This window comes from Musa acuminata, chromosome BXJ3-9 (assembly GCF_036884655.1).
Source record: "Musa acuminata AAA Group cultivar baxijiao chromosome BXJ3-9, Cavendish_Baxijiao_AAA, whole genome shotgun sequence".
In the NCBI taxonomy this organism is placed as follows: Eukaryota; Viridiplantae; Streptophyta; class Magnoliopsida; order Zingiberales; family Musaceae; genus Musa; species Musa acuminata.
Genome location: NC_088357.1, coordinates 9,200,420 through 9,219,247, shown reverse-complemented (window position 1 = coordinate 9,219,247; position 18,828 = coordinate 9,200,420). Strand labels below are relative to the sequence as shown.

At 39.7% G+C, this 18,828-nt stretch overlaps 3 protein-coding genes, 1 long non-coding RNA gene and 1 other non-coding gene across 21 annotated transcripts; 3 read left to right on the top strand and 2 right to left on the bottom strand.

Moving 5' to 3' along the window:
* Window positions 1-30: 30 nt before the first annotated feature.
* TRNAE-CUC (transfer RNA glutamic acid (anticodon CUC)) lies at window positions 31-103 on the bottom strand. The gene has a single exon. It is a non-coding gene; the product is annotated as a tRNA-Glu (tRNA).
* Window positions 104-2,491: 2,388 nt separating this feature from the next.
* Window positions 2,492-4,230, bottom strand: LOC135648662 (uncharacterized). Its single transcript, XR_010501031.1, has 2 exons — window positions 3,051-4,230; window positions 2,492-2,958 (listed from the first exon to the last, which is right to left on the bottom strand). It is a non-coding gene; the product is annotated as an uncharacterized LOC135648662 (long non-coding RNA).
* Window positions 4,231-4,366: 136 nt separating this feature from the next.
* Window positions 4,367-11,026, top strand: LOC103997908 (squamosa promoter-binding-like protein 12). Of its 12 annotated transcripts, none has more exons than XM_065166541.1 (9): window positions 4,368-4,651; window positions 5,191-5,325; window positions 5,418-5,765; window positions 5,833-5,847; window positions 6,017-6,718; window positions 7,200-7,336; window positions 8,601-8,861; window positions 10,224-10,579; window positions 10,663-11,026. In XM_065166541.1, exons 5-8 carry the CDS (start codon window positions 6,054-6,056, stop codon window positions 10,535-10,537), a joined length of 1,377 nt encoding a protein of 458 aa, XP_065022613.1. In that variant the 5' UTR covers window positions 4,368-4,651; window positions 5,191-5,325; window positions 5,418-5,765; window positions 5,833-5,847; window positions 6,017-6,053; the 3' UTR covers window positions 10,538-10,579; window positions 10,663-11,026. The 12 variants fall into 12 exon arrangements, with proteins under 12 accessions (XP_065022615.1, XP_065022613.1, XP_018673928.2 ...); XM_018818383.2 differs by having other exon boundaries at window positions 5,833-5,870; XM_065166539.1 differs by adding an exon at window positions 5,002-5,090 and having other exon boundaries at window positions 4,369-4,651; window positions 5,191-5,290; window positions 5,833-6,718.
* Window positions 11,027-11,653: 627 nt separating this feature from the next.
* On the top strand, window positions 11,654-13,257 carry LOC135649160 (SUMO-conjugating enzyme SCE1-like). 4 transcript variants are annotated; one of them, XM_065167287.1, is made up of 6 exons: window positions 11,654-11,818; window positions 12,245-12,324; window positions 12,453-12,536; window positions 12,658-12,780; window positions 12,900-13,013; window positions 13,101-13,257. In XM_065167287.1, exons 2-6 carry the CDS (start codon window positions 12,256-12,258, stop codon window positions 13,161-13,163), a joined length of 453 nt encoding a protein of 150 aa, XP_065023359.1. In that variant the 5' UTR covers window positions 11,654-11,818; window positions 12,245-12,255; the 3' UTR covers window positions 13,164-13,257. The 4 variants fall into 4 exon arrangements, with proteins under 4 accessions (XP_065023359.1, XP_065023355.1, XP_065023356.1 ...); XM_065167283.1 differs by having other exon boundaries at window positions 11,663-11,818; window positions 12,658-12,810; XM_065167284.1 differs by having other exon boundaries at window positions 11,663-11,818; window positions 12,237-12,324; window positions 12,658-12,810.
* On the top strand, window positions 13,240-18,370 carry LOC103997907 (U-box domain-containing protein 52). 3 transcript variants are annotated; one of them, XM_065167279.1, is made up of 11 exons: window positions 13,240-13,297; window positions 13,517-14,183; window positions 14,267-14,364; window positions 14,527-14,648; window positions 14,747-14,955; window positions 15,043-15,097; window positions 15,165-15,444; window positions 15,602-15,703; window positions 15,785-16,213; window positions 16,396-17,157; window positions 17,849-18,370. In XM_065167279.1, exons 2-11 carry the CDS (start codon window positions 14,000-14,002, stop codon window positions 17,921-17,923), a joined length of 2,316 nt encoding a protein of 771 aa, XP_065023351.1. In that variant the 5' UTR covers window positions 13,240-13,297; window positions 13,517-13,999; the 3' UTR covers window positions 17,924-18,370. The 3 variants fall into 3 exon arrangements, with proteins under 3 accessions (XP_065023351.1, XP_065023350.1, XP_065023352.1); XM_065167278.1 differs by lacking the exon at window positions 13,240-13,297 and having other exon boundaries at window positions 13,461-14,183; XM_065167280.1 differs by lacking the exon at window positions 13,240-13,297 and having other exon boundaries at window positions 13,461-14,183; window positions 14,497-14,648.
* The last annotated feature ends 458 nt before the right edge of the window (window positions 18,371-18,828 follow it).

The window sequence follows — 18,828 nt, the reverse complement described above, 5'->3', positions numbered from 1 at the left end:
ATTGATGGTTCATCGTGACAAAAAGCCCCTTTCCGTTGCCGGGACTCGAACCCGGGTCTCTCGGGTGAGAGCCGAGTATCCTAACCAACTAGACTACAACGGATTTACTATCGAGGGATAGTAAATATTAATATATCTAATAATAATATATTAGTTTTGTCAAAAAACCATGGAGAGAGACTATACCATGTAATAATGAGAAGAGAGAGAGGGAGACTGTTCTTCTTAGAACATGTTATAAGGAAAACCCTCTTAATTAAGGAACTCTTAGAATCATGGAAGTCGGTTTTTGAGTCTGTTTGATGAAGCTGTGGTTTGCTTTCTCTGTGCAATTTAGTTCTGAATATTGTCTTCCCCCACATTGAGCTTCTTGTTCTTTAGGGTAATATTTCTTCAGAGTTATTGAGTTTGGTGATGGAGTCCTTTGGAAGTAGTAAAAGTTTTTGCTTGGTCATGATCTTGTGATGTTCTTGTTTGTGTTTCTGCACGATATGTTCATTTGGTTTCCTAGATAGATGTTTTTTTCAAGAACAAAAATCCTCATAAGAATCACATAATAAATTCCTAACTTGCATCATCGTAAAATTGTAAGATATTATTCTGTGAAAGATGAGTTGTTAATCTCTTAGGATCAACACCAACATGCAATAATTTCCATGAATTGTAAACTAAGTCCAAAAGCAGATCCTTTTGCTCTTAGATTCCACAAGGAACCATAAATGATGCAGCACTTCACATTGATGAAATTAAATATTTAGCATTGGCACAACTTTTAAGTGTAGGTGAGATCTAAAGAAAGTTAGAGCCAATATATGGATTCCAGGTGTCAATTTGAAGACAACAAAAAAACAAGTGGAAGGTTAAACAATTAAATTATATGTAAGGATGCAATAATTCAAGTGCCCTTTTTTGCAGATGGAAGTGATAAATAAAGCCAGAGCACAAGTTCTAAAAGTTGCCTTCAATTGTGGCTGAACCCCATCCATAGACATAACACAAGTTGGGGATCATACAACTGAACCACATGCATTTGTTTAATCAAAGTGTTTTGTCTACAACCAGAGTGTTTATGACTCTAGCTTCATCTTTTAGGCCATTTGGAATCACTTTATCTGAGAAAAATATTCTTCAGATTAGATTCAATTTTGGAATGTATCTTGCATGTTATTGCTTTGACATGCTGATTAGTCTATGTGATAGCAATCTTATTGGCTTTGTCTAAACCTATGAACTGGTTTCTCATAGGAGACTACATGCTCATAGAGCTATGAATTGGAATAACAAATGTAAAATAGCCTTCTTTCCAAATTAATTTTCTTATATGAGACTTGTATTGGCCTCTGAGTTATTGTGGGCATATTATTTTGAAGATAGATATAGTATTATTAAACCAGCCAGTTCCTGTACTCCTCAGCATCTCAAAGCATGCCTTTCTGTGTGATTATTCCTTTTTTCTAATGTTATTTTTGTGCATCATGACCCTCTCCATTGTTGCAGTGTTGTGAAACAGTCAAAATAAGCTCATATGAAACTAGTCTGCAATTGGATGCCACAAGAACAAAGTTGAAATCAAATGTGAGTTAGATGGACAAAGAGCATCTCTCCATGCTGGTGATGTTGGAGATGATGACATGTTCTACTCTGGATGAGAGTTTATCAAGTGCAAAAATATTGTCTTGTGCATATGATAAAAAAATAATTGAGTAGAAATAAGATATTAAAATTAGGTTTAGTGAAGTCTAATCAAGCAAACTGATACCAGTTAAATGTAAGCTACCTCACTAATATCTTTTCTTGTTTGACTATAAATCACTTGCATATGGTGCTCAAACCTTTTCATTTTCTTAGTCTTGTTAATCTGAGATGCACATCTATATTTTGACTCAACCACTAATTTGAGGAGTAGGTGGGAAGTGAATCTGCAGCCACACCAGATTGATGGTCAGGGCAAGGATATTAATTAGAAAAGATCCACTCATATTCACTGTATCGATATCACTAGATTCAGGCCAAAGGCTTCACAGAGTGCATCTGTGATTTCACTATACAAATATTTGATGATACAGTAGTCCATATTGCACTTGAAAGAGATCCTTGGCAATCCATGGTGCTAAAGCCCCACTGGCCTTAGTCTCCTGCTGATAAGGAGCCTTCTATCTATTTTATCTTGTTTTGATCCTCAATATGTGGACACTTCAATCTACAATTATGCATGAAGAGTCATTTTACATCCTACTCTGTTTCACTAAATTTTCTTTTCATTTTAGAGCCTCCTAAAAGGACTCAATTTACTGTGTTACATTGCAATCCCAGCAAACTGGTGGCACATCATTGTCACTCATTTATCAGCAGTATGTCCTGCCTCACAATCAATATGATAAACACATCTCATATGCTTATTTTCTAAGAGACAAAAGTATCTTGAAGACTTGCTTTAGAAGGATGCCAAAGCCATTCCCTGACCAATCACCATCATGATTAGCCCTCACAATGAACATGATCAAGAATATATTTCATAAACTTATTTTTTTTAAAGATAAAGATGATGTCCCTTACTATCATTGATGATCACACCAGGCTTTAAAGATGCCAAAGGCAAATTAAGCTACTCCCAACAGACAGTATCCCTAGTTTGTATCTATGGCCACACCTTGTCACAATCTTGCAACTGTTCTGAAAGCTTATAAACATCATGTTGCATTTGAGTTGTTCCTGGAGTCATCCAAACCACTCTCCTCCACAAGTCACATACATTCTAGGAACTCCTAATGTGTGGAACTGCTAACTTTCACACAAAATTCTACACTATGGTAGATCCATATCTTCCACACATTAGGGAATGTACTGTTCTCGAGAAAAATGATTTGGTGATGATCATGGTCAGAAGGGCAAAGCTTCTTCTAGAGGAAATGGTGCTGAAAAGGCAGTAGATGAGGACCACAGGATGGCAAGGAGGAGCTGCACAATGAGTGCACACACTGAACAAGGTTCTGAAGCCCTTGACTTCTACTAAAATTTGTTGCAGAAAACAAGGAGATGATGGAAGAAACCTGTAACAACATCAGAAACAGCCACAGCGGCAACAACATCAGCAACAGACGCAGCTTTTGGTGGGACTCATCTTGGATGTCTTGTTCATCTCTGCATGGTAAAACAAGGCACCTAACTTTCTCATGCTTGCTGGATGTACTCGAGCATTTTAATCCTCGACCAACAGACAAGGGAAAGGGAAGAAGAAAGAGCCTCAGGATGATCAATGCGACATAACTCCTTGGCCCCCAGCTTTGCCAAGTAGCTGTTGATACTTCCACCACTGGTAGAACCGGAGATGAGGTCCACGCGACATTACAATCGGTACCTGTGGCTATTAGCTAACCGAGCTCCCAAGCACTGACCTACCAAACTTAGATCTGACAATGATGAACAGTTAAAGTTTGGCATGGCTTCCTGGAATCCATGTGCCATTGTCTCCATCTCATTCAAAACAGCAACTCAAGGCATGGGTGATATGATGCAGCTGATTCATTCATAATTTCATGATCTTGGGATCCATCAGTCATCCCCATCTAATTTCCCTCCAAGAGGATCAAAACCTTCAAGTTAAATGTTTGCCTAAGCAGCAGCTGCTGACTTGCACCAAAGACTGTTCTGATAAGATGACTATATGGAGATTTAGGTGCCTTGGTGTACCATATTCTCCTAAGCAAGGCTATAATCAAAGAACTCTTTGAAGCTGTGCATATGATCACAGGATATGTTCTTTCTCAACAGCTGCTGAGATGGTAGCATAATGTGAACCAACCATTAACTGACACAGGCTATCAAATCTCACCTTTTCCCAGAGAAAGTGTATCATAGAATGAACTGATTTGTTCTCAGAAAACAATAGCTTGCAGGAGTTGAATGTTTGATGATTCGAGGCCTTGGGTGCTCCTCCTTGAGAGCTAAAAGTGTCCTTTCTGAACTGTTGACAGCCATGGCTTGATGAGGGTTGAAGAATGCCATTAATGCCTTGGCAAGTGAGAAGAAGGGGTGGGGGGCTCAGTTACTCGTGCTTTTTTTTTTCTTGGATGCCATTATTTCACGGTAACCTCGTTCTTCATCAAAGGAAACTGTGCAAGTTCTTGAAGAAGACAAGAGGTTAATGGTTTTTGATTGAATTATTCTTCTGTGGTAGGATGTTGCAGGTGATCTATTAATGGAGATCCAATTCTGGGCAGGTTCACCGGGAGTGACCGGATCCCCACTCTCAAAGGAAATGAGGGGGGTAACTTCGTAATTATCCTCAACCGCAGGGTCAATCTTTTTCCCCATACTTGCCGTCCTTTCGATACCCCCTTCTCTCTCTCTCTGTCTCTCTCTTTCTATTTGCCATCCATTTGGGAGCGAGGGTAGGGGGGGTGTTCTCGGCGCTGCACCGGTCCCCGCGCATCCACGCGGCTCCAACCGATCGCACGAGTCGCAGCAGAGAAGAGAGAATACGGGAAGATCGATCTTTCTGCACGTGATTGGTTCCGGTGTGTAAAGGTGAGTTTCTGGTGGATGTTTCGGCTCGCAGTTCAGGGCACCACCACCGAAGCCTTGATTCGAATTAAAAGCCGGCGTCGCCTGCTCCACGGCTTGAACTCTAGAACGGAGTCAACAATTAGGGGTAAAGCTTCCCCCTTATTAAGTCTCTTATCGGTGTGCTCTTTATTATCCTTTCCCGGCTGGGTAAAAGTTGGGTTTTGGTTTCTTCTTAGTGTTGCTCCCCTCCTGCAGCTAGAAAGTTATCGCTTTGAGTGAAAAAGATGGCGTCTTGGTTTGGGAAAATTGAGACGATAACTGTGTCCTTATGGCCGAAGCTCTTTTTGGTTTTTGTTTCTGGCTGTATTTGGTTTGATGTAAAGCTTATAGAAAGATTAGAACAGGAATCCGTCGTAGAAATTAGCTATTTTGCTGTTCCATTTCTTCTCGATGTTTGTGGAACTCACTTCGTTTGGTTGCTTTCATGGGCGAAAGGCACTGGATTTCTTGTTATCGGTTAGGTGGGCGACAAAAGCAAAAGGGGGAAGGAACAAAGAACCGCACTGTTGTGGTTCGATGTGCATGTACCCACTTGCGTCTTCACATGTCACGTTTGGTCGCTTTCTCTTATCTTTTTTCACGGCAGACCTTTTCCTTAATATCTCGTTTTTGATGTGTTTACAGATGTACTGGTGCTGCAACTGATGGAGAAGGTGAAAATTTTCCAACTTACCACCAGCTTGGTTTTGGTTAAAAGAGCTTGTGGTGAAAGGAAACAGTAGGGGTACCATTTTATTTCCGAAGTTGACTTCTTTATTGGTCAGTTTCCTTCAGTCTGAAGAATGTCTTGTGGTAGAACAATAAGAAGTCCTGTATGGTAGGAAGGAAACTTAGCAACTTTTTGATGGCAGGACTGGAGGACGGGGAAACATTGGTAGAGGGGAAATAAATTGAGTGAATAATTGGAGGGTATGATATCCGTGGATGTCATACGTGGCGAGGAGCACTAGTGCTAATTGTTTCATCAGCCAACTGGTGGTGCAGCCCTTGATCGGATTTGTGGCAGAATAAACCACCTAGAGAAAGTTGTATCTTGTATTTTGCTTCTTTTTTGGCTGTAAGAAGAAGTGAAAGGAATACCTACCTGCTTTCGAGTCATCCTTTTGGTGGACGGAGTATTCTTTAGCCAGGACTGAAGAAGATAAGGGCACAGGGGATTCAATATGTTCATGTGTGGAATTCTGACTTGACAACTGGAGGTAAAAATTGCTTTGTCCATCTCATTGTTATGTTTTCCTGATCTAATGAACAATTGTTTGTTTGCAGTTCACTTTTCACAAGGTTTGTCTTTTAGGCTGGAAGAGGTCTGAATAGTTTCTGAAGTTTTCTTAGTCTGTATGCTTTTATCTGGATTTGCCAAGTTGTGTGGACTCTTTTTAATTGAATTAATCCCTGCCTGATCCAGTGCCTACAAGTTCACTTCTATTTTTTAAACATTTTCTTGGGGCAGAATAATACTTGGAAATCTTACTGCAAGTGCTTCTTGGATGGACTGGGTTGCAAAAAACCCATTCCAGTGGGATTGGGAAACTCTGGACTTATTCTGTGGAAAAGAGGGTGAAATTTATAAATCTGCACAAGAACCTGAGTTGAAGATTGAAGGTGGCATGGGTATTTGCAATGGATTTTTATGTTCATCTGGTGGTGGTGCCTCCTCCGTTCTACAATTGGGAAATCGTTCATCCAAAAGCTCCATCTCTGCATCCATCGATTCTTTGTCTAAGGCAGAAAAAGGAAATTCGGACTTCAATTATGATTCAGCTGAAAGGGATGTTAACAGCTCGAGCAAGATTATCTTAGCAAGAGTTGAAGGTTTTGGAACTTCACCGGTACCCTTGGCTGCAGGACGCCCTAAGGAACCAGTTACTGGTTTGAAGCTTGGAAGGACCTTCCTTGAAGATGGTGGTGCAGAGAATAACATCAAGAGCTCATCTTCCTCTGCTTCTATGATCTTGTCTACTGCTGTAGCTAAGAAATCTAGGGTATCTCCACAGAATTTACAAAGCCCTAAATGCCAGGTAGAAGGTTGTAATGTTGACCTTACCACAGCTAAAGATTATCATCGCAAACATCGAGTCTGTGAAAGCCATTCAAAGTCCCCCAAGGTAATTGTAGCAGGCCGGGAGCGCCGATTTTGTCAACAGTGTAGCAGGTGAAGCTTTTTTTAGTTGTTTTGTGAAAATGAATTTAACATATGATGAAGCATTCTAGTTATATGTTACAGACCCTTTTTGGTTATTTTTGGTCTTCTACACATCCTATCAATAAACTCATGTTACATTAAGATAAAAGCTCTTTTTCTGTTCGATATAGTCATGCTGCTTGTAGTAGTCACGCCTCTTGGATGGCTATTGTTCAAGAAATACTTGCAATGTTTAAAGTGGCAGGGATCTGTTTTCTTAATAAAATGGCTAGTGAAAAGGACTAATAAATCCAGATTTGGCTATTGCAATATAGCATTAGGGCTCTGTAGCAGCATATTCTGTGCAAGTGCTCTACTTACTGCGTTATCTCATAGCATATATGTTGTGCTCTAGATATTTTATTACTTTATTTTCTTGCTGCAAAATGTTTTGCAATGCTTTTAGTTGACAAAGTTGAACAGCCTGAAAGTAACCATTTGGTCATCCCAGGTTCCATGGTTTGTCTGAGTTTGATCAGAAAAAGCGAAGTTGCCGTAGGCGTTTATCTGATCATAATGCACGTCGCAGGAAGCCACAACCAGCAACAATCTCATTCAGTTCTTCAAGGCTTTCTTCGTCATATTATGGTATTACCTTATTTGGCCTCTGAAATCAGTAACTTCAATTTATCTTTCTTTTAGAGAAACATGGTCTAAAGAGATGTGTTATTTTTAATTGATCTCTGATTGACAGTTTCAGTGTTTTTTAAGACAATATTTTGTGTTTTCCTGCAGTTTTCTGAAGAACTTAATCAGGCACACGATTTGGAAGCAAGCAATTAATTTTTAATTTGAATTTTCTTTCGTAGGTTGGCATGGAATAACTCTGTTTCTACATTATTGGATTCGATTTTCTTACTTGCTTTACGTTAGATACATGGGTTTAGATAGGTTTATAACTTGCAGTTACTGCATGAGCACCCACAAGGAAACTTCTTCTCTTACTTGTAGACACTTATGTATTTTAATTTTATATTATTCTCTCCCTTCTTAGGTTATGTACTGTCTACTGCTATTTTGATGCATCCTGGTTCAGCCTAAAGGGTCTCTGATTTTTTTTTGAGAATTTTGATTTAAGGTTTTGAGCAAGAAAAGTCTGATATGATTTCTTTTCCTCCTTTGGGTCTGTCAGTTTTGGCACCGGTAACAGCTGGATGCAGTAACATATTATTGGACCCATTTACTCGAACCCTTTCCTCATTTTCCCTTTGGTTGTCTTTTTCTAACTTAATTTGGAACTTTCAACCAGCTTCGAGCTTGTTCAAATTGATACCACAGGTTATTATGAAATGGCATTAAGTGCAGCTTGGGCTGCTGTATTCTGCATGTATGCTGGATATGAGATGCACTACACATAGTAGGTAGTGTAAATCCAAGCCTAAGACCACACAATCAAGTCCTTTGTCTCAAATTATGATAAAGAGCAGATTAGCAAATCTCTACAATCAGCTCCAAAAATAGCTTCCTTATTAAATGATGAAGCAAGATGTGCATGCTATTTTTAGCGGAAAACTTATAGGCATCTAATACCTGTCTGAAATTGGCTGTGGGAAGAATTTTTGGAATTTGTTAAATTAATTTGGTAACCAGTCACCTCTGTAGACATGTATATATCTGTGATTTCTTTCTGCTTGCAATCTGTATCACTTTGGCAATAGAATATAACACCTTTTGTTTTGAGCATATGCAGATTCTGGACATTTTCTTTTTGTTTACTGAGAGTTTTCCATTTCTCTTTCTTTAAGTTGCAATTCTTTATGCTAGCTGCTTGTAGATCCCATGAGTATGTTATTTTATGTAACTAGTATGAGGCTTTCCTCTGCATAGTTGACATTATTGTGATCCTGTACAGATGGTAGGCATCATATGAATCTTGTTTTTGGTGGAAATCCTCTGGGTCATGGCATGACCAGTTCACCATTGGAAGATGACCCAAGCAGCTTCAAGCTTATTCAACCTAAACACTCTTGGATAAAGTCAAATAAAGCAGGAGACATCAATGGGCAGCTGCAATTTTCTAGCACATGTCAAACACATAATATTTCCACCCTTCACCATGACTTGAACAGGCTCTTGCCATTTAAGGGCACCACTGCCGAGGTCCTCAATCAAGGTAGCAATTTGAGGCACTTAAAAGTATGTTGAAAAAAATGAAACACAACTGTTGATTGTATTTTAGGTGACATATACTAACTCTGTTGTCTCTTTCCTGCCTGCACATTAACAAAATACGTGAAGGACCTGCTGTGGCTGTGTTTTTCTTTTAAGCTTGCATGTAGAGACCATAGTAATTAAGGTTGAGGTGCTTTCTGCTTTCCTTTTTCCGTTCTTTCGTTTTCTGGACATTGGGATTTTTATTTGTTTTTTTTTTTGGGGTGGGGGGGGATTTGGGGGTTCGGGTGGGGGTTAAGAGGCTTGCCTGGATTATTTCAGCATTTGGAAGTATCATCTCTTCTTCAATGTATTTACCAAGTCTAGTTGTGGCTTCTTGGTTGCATGACCTTATACTACCACCAATAAACGGATATTTTTATCCACCAACTAAGCTTACTAAACTTTATATATTTTTAGATGATTATCTTTTGCTTAAAATTGCCTTGATTAGGTATTTCTGGAGGTTGGCATTGAGTTGATGGTTTGTTTCAAGATATGTCATAACTTTCATGACTCTTTGGTTAGCAGAATGTGAATTTAAATTGTTCATGATAGGAGTTTACAGAGATAGCATAGCAGTTACAGAGATAGCAAAGCAGTTACCTCAAAACTCACTTCTTACTGTGAGAAGTCACACATTCAGTGAGCGGTTTTTCCAAACGTAATTCTCAACTGCTGTTAATATCTTCTAATTCTTCCTCAAAATGAGAGCAAGCTTCTAATACTAGTCCTTGTTCTTGATAGGTGCATAGTCTAGGTTGTCAACCTTTACCCTAATTTGCATGTGTTTATCTATCAGTTTGTCATTGTGAAATAAGCTGTACACAAGAATTTTCTTCAATGATCTGTAGTTCTGTACTGTTAGTTTGATAAATTCATATGACCTTTTGCATCACTTTTTTTAGTTTTTCAATAGCCAAAAATATTTCCTATATATTTATAGATCATGTATATGTTCTAAAACTGGCAAAAGTTCTCCTTTCTTTTGTGTTTTATGTGTGCACAATGAGGGGAAGATCCTATTATGGTCTTCTATTTTGTACTTTTATCCTTTGATTGATTTCTGTAGAACTGTTTAATCATAGTGTTGTGCTTCAAAGTGACTCCATGTATACTTAGCCAACATTTTCCATATTCATGATTTTTTGTCTGTATCAGCCAAAAAAATATCATGTCCACGTTGTGCTGAAGCCCAAAAGCAGGATATCGGTGCCTGTTCAAAGCCACAGTTTTTAGCTGGTTCCTGTAATTTCACTCCTTATATTATATGTAATTGTAGCAGACTCTATCTTCAGTTAACTTTGAAGATTGTGATTTACAGGTCTGGAAGCACCTGTTTTTGCTTCTAGTTTGGGTGGAGCACCGGATCTTCGGCGTGCTCTCTCTCTTCTGTCAAATAATTCTTGGAGTTCAGCTAACCCAGGACCAAGTTCTAATGTCAAGTTTGTGAACACTCATCCTGCAGCAAATACAATTGATTCAACTGCAGGGTTTCTGCAGGTTGAGCAGCCTATCGGACCACAATCAACAATGTTGCCATTCAACCTGCAAAACCATAATGGTCAGTTCCAGGAGTTTCAGCTGCTCAAAGCACCCTACCAGGCTTCTTTCTTTGACTTCACACAGATCCACTGATATCCGCGATCTGATGGTCATGGCATCGGCTTTGAATCCAATGTCAGTATTCTACCCAGATACTTCCTGGTTTATGTGCTACAAATTCGGCATCATTCTCACTTGCTGATACTTATGTTTATCAGGTGATACTTCTGCCTGTCCAATATGTTCTCGCTGTCCTTACCGGACTGATTAACTCCAGATGCTTGCAATTTCTTACCAATAATCCTTCTGTGCCGTTGACTTTGATACCATCATCCGGTGAATGATCTTAAGTTTTAGGCTTCCTTTCCCTTTCTTGCTGGAAATGCAAGCATGTCGATCTCATCGCATCCCATTCCTTGGCAAATTATTGTGTCGTCAAAGAAGCTTTCTCTGCACCGTCCATTAAGAATCGGTTGCACTTTAATAAGTGAAGTTTCTTTTGATCTATTTATGGTTACTATTACTCAATGATGATGATTGATACTAAATTTTCATAATTGAGCATATCTGATACTCCACTCATGTTTGATGCTTTGCTACTTCTGATACAGTTTCATTCTTGGTGAATGGCATTCAAATATTTTGGTCCTCCAAATCATAATGTTTCTTGTTAAGGTAGATTTATTGGTTTTCTATATAGTGTGTGTGTGTGTGTATATATATATATATATATATATATATATATATATATATATATATATATATATATATATATATATATATATATATATATATATATATATATATATATATATATATATATATATATATATATATATATATATATCTCGTTGTTATACTCTTCTAGAGTTTATAAATCTTTGTGAACATTAAATGTCATAAGCCTCCCTCTTTCAGTTCAATATCTTGCAGAAAGAAATGGGTGCATATTGTGGATTGTTATCTATACAGGACTAGAAAAATAACTTGAACAAAATATATATATTAGAAAAAAAAATACTTGTGGAATCAACCAAACCTCTTTCCAAAGTCAAAGTCAAAATGTCTCGTCAACAATCAATTGCAATGGTCAAACATAGTATAAAGAAAATAAGAAGGCGCACCGAAAGCAACGAGACGCAAAGGGGATTCAAATCACTCGCGTACTTCTCACGCGGCCGATCCATTTTTCGGCGCTACGCGACTCCCGCAACCACTCGTCGCGGTCTCCTATTAGATCACGAAGAACCATCCGTCCGTGATCGCATCGTACGGTCTTCCCCTTTATAACACCGCGCCTTGCCTGCTTCTCCCGTTACCTTGTCAAACGCCGCTCGAGAGACCTCGTTTGCTTTCGCTTCTTACCTTGCGTAGGTGCGTGCCGCTGTTCTCTTGCACTTATTCTTCTTCTTGTGCTTCTCGATTAAGTGCACGATTCTTGCTCAATCTCTTGGCCGTAGTATTCCGGATGTTTTCACTAATTAAACCGATCTCGTTCGAGAGATGTAATGGCTTCAAAAAGATGCATTTTTTGTTAGATAATGGTTCGAAAAGTTCAGAATCAGGCCGTGATTTCTTAACCTCCGTTTTACCCCTTTTCAAGTACGTCTCATCTATGATTGTTGATGAAACCCTAAGAAAAGGTTATAGTAAGTGTATTCGAAGCCCATACTGTCGCTGATCCAGTCAAGTAAATCTACTGTTCCATTGCCTGAAACTTGGATTTGAGGATGCTTCATGTCTATGAATGCTCTCCATAACATCTAATACATTGAGAATTCTTCTCGTTGAGATTTCAAGAGGGTGAAATCATGTCTGGAGGAATAGCACGCGGTCGTCTTGCGGAAGAACGCAAAGCGTGGCGTAAGAATCACCCCCATGTGTGTTCTCTCTCTCTCTCTCTCTCTCTCTCTCTCTCTCTCTCTCTCTCTCTGTACATTATTATGTTGTGGGTTTGCATTAGCATTCATTTATTCTGCGTACATTCTAATGGTGCCAATGTCGGTAGGGTTTTGTGGCCAAGCCAGAAACATCAGCAGACGGTACTGTGAACCTGATGGTATGGCATTGCATCATCCCTGGCAAGCAGGGGGTAAGTCTAATCTCTCTCTCTCTCTCTCTCTCTCTCTGAGCTATTTTATGTACATTTGAGCTATATATCTGAGCCAGAATTTTGTTGTTTTATTGTAATCCCAAATCTATTTGCATTGCAGACTGATTGGGAGGGTGGCCACTATCCTCTAACGCTCCATTTCAGCGAGGACTACCCCAGTAAACCACCCAAGTGTAGATTCCCACAGGGCTTCTTCCACCCAAATGTGTATCCTTCAGGAACGGTGTGCCTCTCGATTCTCAATGAAGACAGCGTAATCTGCACGCTCTTACTCCCCCCCCTTCATTGGCGCGGCGCTACCATCAGAAACAGTGCTTTTGACATGTTCTTTGTCATCTGCAGGGGTGGAGACCAGCCATAACGGTGAAACAAATACTAGTGGGGATACAGGACTTGCTAGATCGGCCGAACCCTGCCGATCCCGCTCAGGTCGATGGCCATCAGCTCTTTATTCAGGTCATGGCTTCTTCCAGGCCTTGTGATTGCGCTCGTTAGTTTTGTGATTCTGATGTAGGAAAGCTAACAAGTCTATGAAACTTGCAGGATCTATCGGAGTACAGAAGACGTGTTCGACAGCAAGCCAAGCAGTATCCCGCTCTTATCTAGTCTTTCCGGTTCCTTGTTATCCTTCTTGCTTCTCGATATGATAATAATGTGGCGACATAACCTCCTAAATGCATATAGCCTAATATTCTATGGATGCCTGCTGTTTAGGTTCATCAGGATTTAACGTCGAACAGGTTGAATCTGATTCCATATTTCGCCTTGCTGTTGCTGTCCATGAATTCTGATGTGTTGACACAGCTTATTCCATCACGAAAGAAAGGCACTCGTCCACGATAATTAATCGATCAAAGAACTTGAGATATTATTTTTTTTTCCTTTAAATGTCTTAAATTTAGCAAAGGTGATTTTGAAATTCTTTAAATGACAGAATACGTACTCATTTAAACCCGTAGGTCCGGTTCGATCCATATGCAATGCGCCACAACAAACCCGGTTCAAGCTCGTACCCGTATAAACCCCCCACCTCAGTTTTTAGGACGACAAAATAGACTTCTCCCACGTAACTTACTCTGAATGGTCGTTGGAAGCAACGATGTCATGGGTCCCACGTGAACTCCACCGTCCACGTGGTAACCGGTTGGGTAGGAAGCAATCGGGTATGGAACTTGTTGCATAGCCTAGAGTATACCAACCCCCAAGAATAGGGGAGAAGGAAGAGTGGTCAATTGTCTCCGAGGAAGGAGAAAAATTGGAGAGCATACCTGAAATGATGGAGAGCCCCACGGCTGAGGAGTTCACCATTTGAAGGGAGAGAGCAAATTGTAGCTGAGAAAAAGGATCAACCATTCTTCTTCTTCTTCTTCCTTTCCGGCAGTCTGAAAACTGGATCAAACAATCCAAGAAGTTGAGCCACAGAGGAAGAGAAATACAAGAGAATGTATACTCACAGGAGCAGTGGGCGTCTAGAACACATGCATGTCGATGCGGCATCTCCATTGGTGGCAGTGGCCATTGACAAGGACAAAGGAAGCCAGAATGCTCTGAAATGGGCAGCAGAAAACCTTGTCACCAGAGGCCACACCCTCACCCTCATCCACGTCAACGTTAGGAGCCACTCAAGTTAGTACACATCTTCCTCCCCACCTTTGATTCTCAAGCATGCATTCATTTTCTTGATCCGGCAAAATTTTCATGTAGTACAGCTTCGAGCCGAAAGAATGCCGGTGGTTGCATAGAACCAATGGATCATCATACAAAAGAACTCTTCCTTCCATTTCGCTGTTTCTGTACACGTAAAAATGTGCGTACCAACTTTTATTTTGCCTGAGCTGATGGCTTATTCTGAAAAATAACATAAATGCAGTATATTTGCATGAACACTAATTTTTCTTTCATCATATTCTTGATCACTTCCATGTTGGAAAATGTATAGTTTGGCAAGTTCTAAAAATGGTGCTAACAGTTACATTACAAGGATGTGGTTCTGGGAGGTCATGATGTAGCTAAGACTATAACCGAATTCGTTTCACATGCTGCCATAGAGAAGCTGGTAGTTGGTGCTCCATCAAAGGGTGGACTTATGAGGTGATTAATAACATTTACTTGCATTTTTTTCAAATCAAAATATTTTTTGCTTGAGTGATAGCGTACCTTGTGCCGGCCTTACTCTTGTTCCTCCTCAGGAGATTCAAACATCACGACATCACCACCAATATCACAAAGGGGGCACCTGATTTCTGCACCGTTTATGTAATAGCCAAAGGGAAAGTATCAGCCATGAAGAATGCCACACGACTAGCTCCAATTGTTTCTCCTCTTCGTGATCAAATTCAAAGCCAAGTGAGCCTCAAGCCTAATGCAATGTCTCATCACTTCTTGCTTGGTTCAGAAGGTGCATTTTGACTCCCAACTGCTCTTTTTCCCTCTCCTTCCCCCTTTTATCAGGTACCTCATTGAATAGAATAGCAAACTCTTGCAGCGACAAGCGACGTAGCTTCTGACACTCACAGCCTGCATCATGAAGATTCGATCAAGTAAGAATACTTTAGTAATGCAAAAAACATGAAAGAACTTTTCACCTAAAAAACATGCAAAAAACAGGTCGCCATATGCCAAGGTGCTGCGGGGTTCCAGCACAAAGTCATATGCAGATACTTCATTCACTGACACTGACATATCATTTGTGAGCTCGGACACTGATATATCATTTGTCAGCTCTGGAAGGCCAAGCAATGAACGTAGTTTAGCTCTAAGGTTATCAAGTGGATCAGAAGGTATTGATAACAGCTTTGAGATGGTGCGAACATCACATAAGTCGGTGGATCCATACTTAACCAGAAATGAGGGTAGTACTGGAACATCATGGTCATCACAGACCATGGTAAGCACAGTCTTGAATAAATCCTGTGACGTAAAATTCTCCTAAAAGGAAGTGTTTGATGTCAATGAATAGAGTTTCCTTTTACTTGTTTTCTAAAGCAATTCCACCTGCAGGTAACTACTATTTCAACTAAGGAACTCCATTAATTGACTTGCAGGAAGATGTAGAAGAAGAAATGAAGAGGCTGAGGCTAGAACTCAAGCATACTATGGACATGTACAACAAAGCGTGCAAAGATGCACTCACAGCTAAACAAAAGGTTAGATACCTCCATATATTCTCAAACTTCATATTCGTTTGGCATCTGATGAGCTTTTCCCCTAAACATAATGCGCTGCAGGCAATGGAGCTCCAGCGTTGGAAAATAGAGGAGGAGAAGAGGTTATATGAAGCACATATGGCAGAGGAAGCTGCCATGGCTTTGGTGGAGAGAGAAAGAGCTAAGTGTAGGGCAGCAATAGAAGCAGCTCAAGCTGAGCACAGGCTAGCAGAGCTAGAAGCACAAAAGAGAATAGATGCAGAAATGAAAGCAATTAAAGAGGCTGAGGTGATGAAGAAAGCACTAGATTCCTTGGCACATGCAGATGTGAGGTACAGAAAGTATGCAATTGAGGAAATAGAAGCTGCCACAGAGTACTTTGCAGATCATTATAAAATTGGAGAGGGTGGTTATGGTCCTGTCTATAAATGTTATCTGGATCATACGGCAGTTGCCGTTAAGGTTCTACGTCCAGATGCAGCTCAAAGCAGGTCACAGTTTCATCAAGAGGTATGCAACATAATGAAATTTGATAGGGAATGTGTGAATGGAGATTTTAACAAAACATAAGCATAATCACCAATATACCTTATAGTATTTGCCTCACAATTAATAGAATGGAAACAAGAGGGTAATGTTACAAACCAACATATTTTCTACAATTAAATTCATGCTTACCTTTGATTGCACAGGTTGAAATACTGAGCTGCATTAGGCATCCAAACATGGTTCTGCTTCTAGGTGCCTGCCCGGAGTATGGCTGTCTTGTGTTTGAATATATGGCTAATGGAAGCTTGGAGGACCGCCTTTTCCGGAAAGCAAACACACCTGTAATTCCCTGGCAATATAGGTTTCAAATTGCTGCTGAGATTGCCACATGCCTCCTCTTCTTACACCACAAGAAGCCAGAGCCACTTGTTCACCGAGACCTCAAGCCTGGAAACATCCTTCTTGACAAATACTATGTGAGCAAGATCAGTGATGTTGGTCTAGCCCGGCTTGTTCCCCCATCAGTTGCAAACAGTGTCACACAGTACCGCATGACCTCCACAGCTGGAACATTCTACTATATTGATCCCGAGCACCAGCAGACAGGCATGCTTGGTGTGAAGTCTGACATATACTCTCTTGGAATTCTGCTGTTGCAGATTATAACAGCAAAGCCTCCCGCAGGGCTAACACGCCATGTGAGCCATTCAATTGAAAAAGGAACATTTGATGAAATGTTAGATGCAGAGGTAACTGACTGGCCAGTTGAGGAGGCTCAGCACCTTGCTGAAATAGCACTCAAGTGCACAGAGCTGAGAAGGAAGGATCGACCAGATCTTGAAAGAGTTGTGTTACCAGAACTAGAGAGGCTAAGATCTCTTGCAGAAGATAACATGCTTTATTCCACCATGCCAAGCAGTACTCGTAGTCATAGTCCATCCATCCATAGTCGAGTTTCCCCACAGGTTGGTTGATAATAAAACCAAAATAGATAGTGAGTGTATTCATATTAAGAAGAATTAAAGTAATGCCTGTCTACAGAACATTAAAAAAACATAGGTGTTATGTTTGCTCTAGCTGATGTATCATCTTTAAAAAACATAACTAATTGTTTGATGCATTAATTCTATAACACATTGCTATAAAACAAGGCAGCAGAACTAACCACCAAGATATGCCTCTGCAAATTGAGAAGTATAACAGGACTATCAACACTGACATGATAAAAACTGGCAAAAGGTCTAACATAAATCTTCGAAAGAGCGATGCTACTAGTCACTAATTAGATTTAGAACAAACATGAAAAAGAGCATTGCAATCAAGCAAGCAAATTTTACAATTTGTTGTGATTTTTTTATCTGGTTTTTCCCGATTGATTTGTCTTCTTGGCCCCTCTTTTGCTCTTGAAAAAAAGGTTGAGGCTTTTATGTTTGTTCTATGGGTGTAGTTTTTCCCTCCATAACTGGAGTATCATTTTCTTATAGCTTGCTTTTTGAGTGGCACACTGATTATTCTAGCCAAAAAAAACATGAGATAAAAGGCCCTATAAGTGAACTTTTCATGATAATATATAAATAAATTAACTTGGATGAGAAAATCTTGCAAAGCAACAGAATGAGGAAGCCTGCACTAATCATCTCAATGCTTTTTTGTCAGGATATTGTCAGTGATTCACTAATGACACAATCTGGTTATGAAAGTTCAAGCGAATCGTCTGCAACAGGACCATGATCAAATGTTGCATGAGAAGATGGGTGATAACATGACTTATCTGTAGTTCCCACCACAATGATTAGCAAACTGCTACTTTGATAAGTGTATCAACTTTTCTTTTTGGTTTGTGCAGGTAAGTTTGTGACCAAGCTGCCTAAGCTGGTCTTATATAGCCAAAGTTAGTTTCCATTAGTAGAATCAGTAAGTTCTTCAATGCAGTAGCTACAAGCAACACGTAAGACGAGTGCTTCAAGCAGAATTTGCTTGATGCAGTACAACCTCCTAAATGAGGCAGGCAGAAGTTTCAAGAAAAACTTGTGGCAACAGCCAATTAGTTTGTAGAAGCATATACTGGAATTTTTTTCTTTTTTATTTTCTAGTACCATATTTTACAAGTTTTACCAGGTTTTACAGGGAAACATTTAGTTCGTAGACATCTCTGCTGAATATATTTTTTTATGCCAAGCCTTCACCAGTCAGTCAACAGCTGCTACTGTCTGAGCAAATCAACAGCTCTAGTGACAACATATTTCTGCAAACATTAATGTCTACCTTAATATTAAATGTAAAGAGTTCTTCTGAGCAAGATATTCATTTTCACTCAGATAGTAATGTTTGTCAAATTCCAAGATTCTTGAAATGACTACTTATTGTGTTGGGCAACTACAATTATCCTAGTTAAAGACACAAAAATGTTATGCTATCTTTAACCAGATGTAAGGTACACAAACTAGACTATCCCACTCCAGTCAGGAACTCTCTGTGTTTTGCTAGACATGTCCCACATGATTTTGACTTGCAAATTTGGCAAAAGAATTGTCAGTACTAACACTAGCAATTTGACTGCTATAAAAAGAATGAATTCACCATTTCATTTGAACCATATTGCGATGGCAAAAATACAGAATGATAAATACCTGAGC

Excerpts from the sequence above, each read along its gene's own strand:
- LOC103997908 (XM_065166542.1), top strand. The coding sequence starts at position 6,054 with ATGGACTGGGTTGCAAAAAACCCATTCCAGTGGGATTGGGAAACTCTG. Across the intron at positions 6,719-7,199 it reads TTTTGTCAACAGTGTAGCAG|GTTCCATGGTTTGTCTGAGT; the intron begins GTGAAGCTTTTT and ends TGGTCATCCCAG. Across the intron at positions 8,862-10,223 it reads TGCCGAGGTCCTCAATCAAG|GTCTGGAAGCACCTGTTTTT; the intron begins GTAGCAATTTGA and ends TGTGATTTACAG.
- LOC103997907 (XM_065167279.1), top strand. The coding sequence starts at position 14,000 with ATGTATACTCACAGGAGCAGTGGGCGTCTAGAACACATGCATGTCGAT. Across the intron at positions 14,184-14,266 it reads CAACGTTAGGAGCCACTCAA|CTTCGAGCCGAAAGAATGCC; the intron begins GTTAGTACACAT and ends CATGTAGTACAG. Across the intron at positions 16,214-16,395 it reads GGTCACAGTTTCATCAAGAG|GTTGAAATACTGAGCTGCAT; the intron begins GTATGCAACATA and ends TTGATTGCACAG.
- LOC135649160 (XM_065167283.1), top strand. The coding sequence starts at position 12,256 with ATGTCTGGAGGAATAGCACGCGGTCGTCTTGCGGAAGAACGCAAAGCG. Across the intron at positions 12,537-12,657 it reads TCATCCCTGGCAAGCAGGGG|ACTGATTGGGAGGGTGGCCA; the intron begins GTAAGTCTAATC and ends TTTGCATTGCAG. Across the intron at positions 13,014-13,100 it reads GCCATCAGCTCTTTATTCAG|GATCTATCGGAGTACAGAAG; the intron begins GTCATGGCTTCT and ends TGAAACTTGCAG.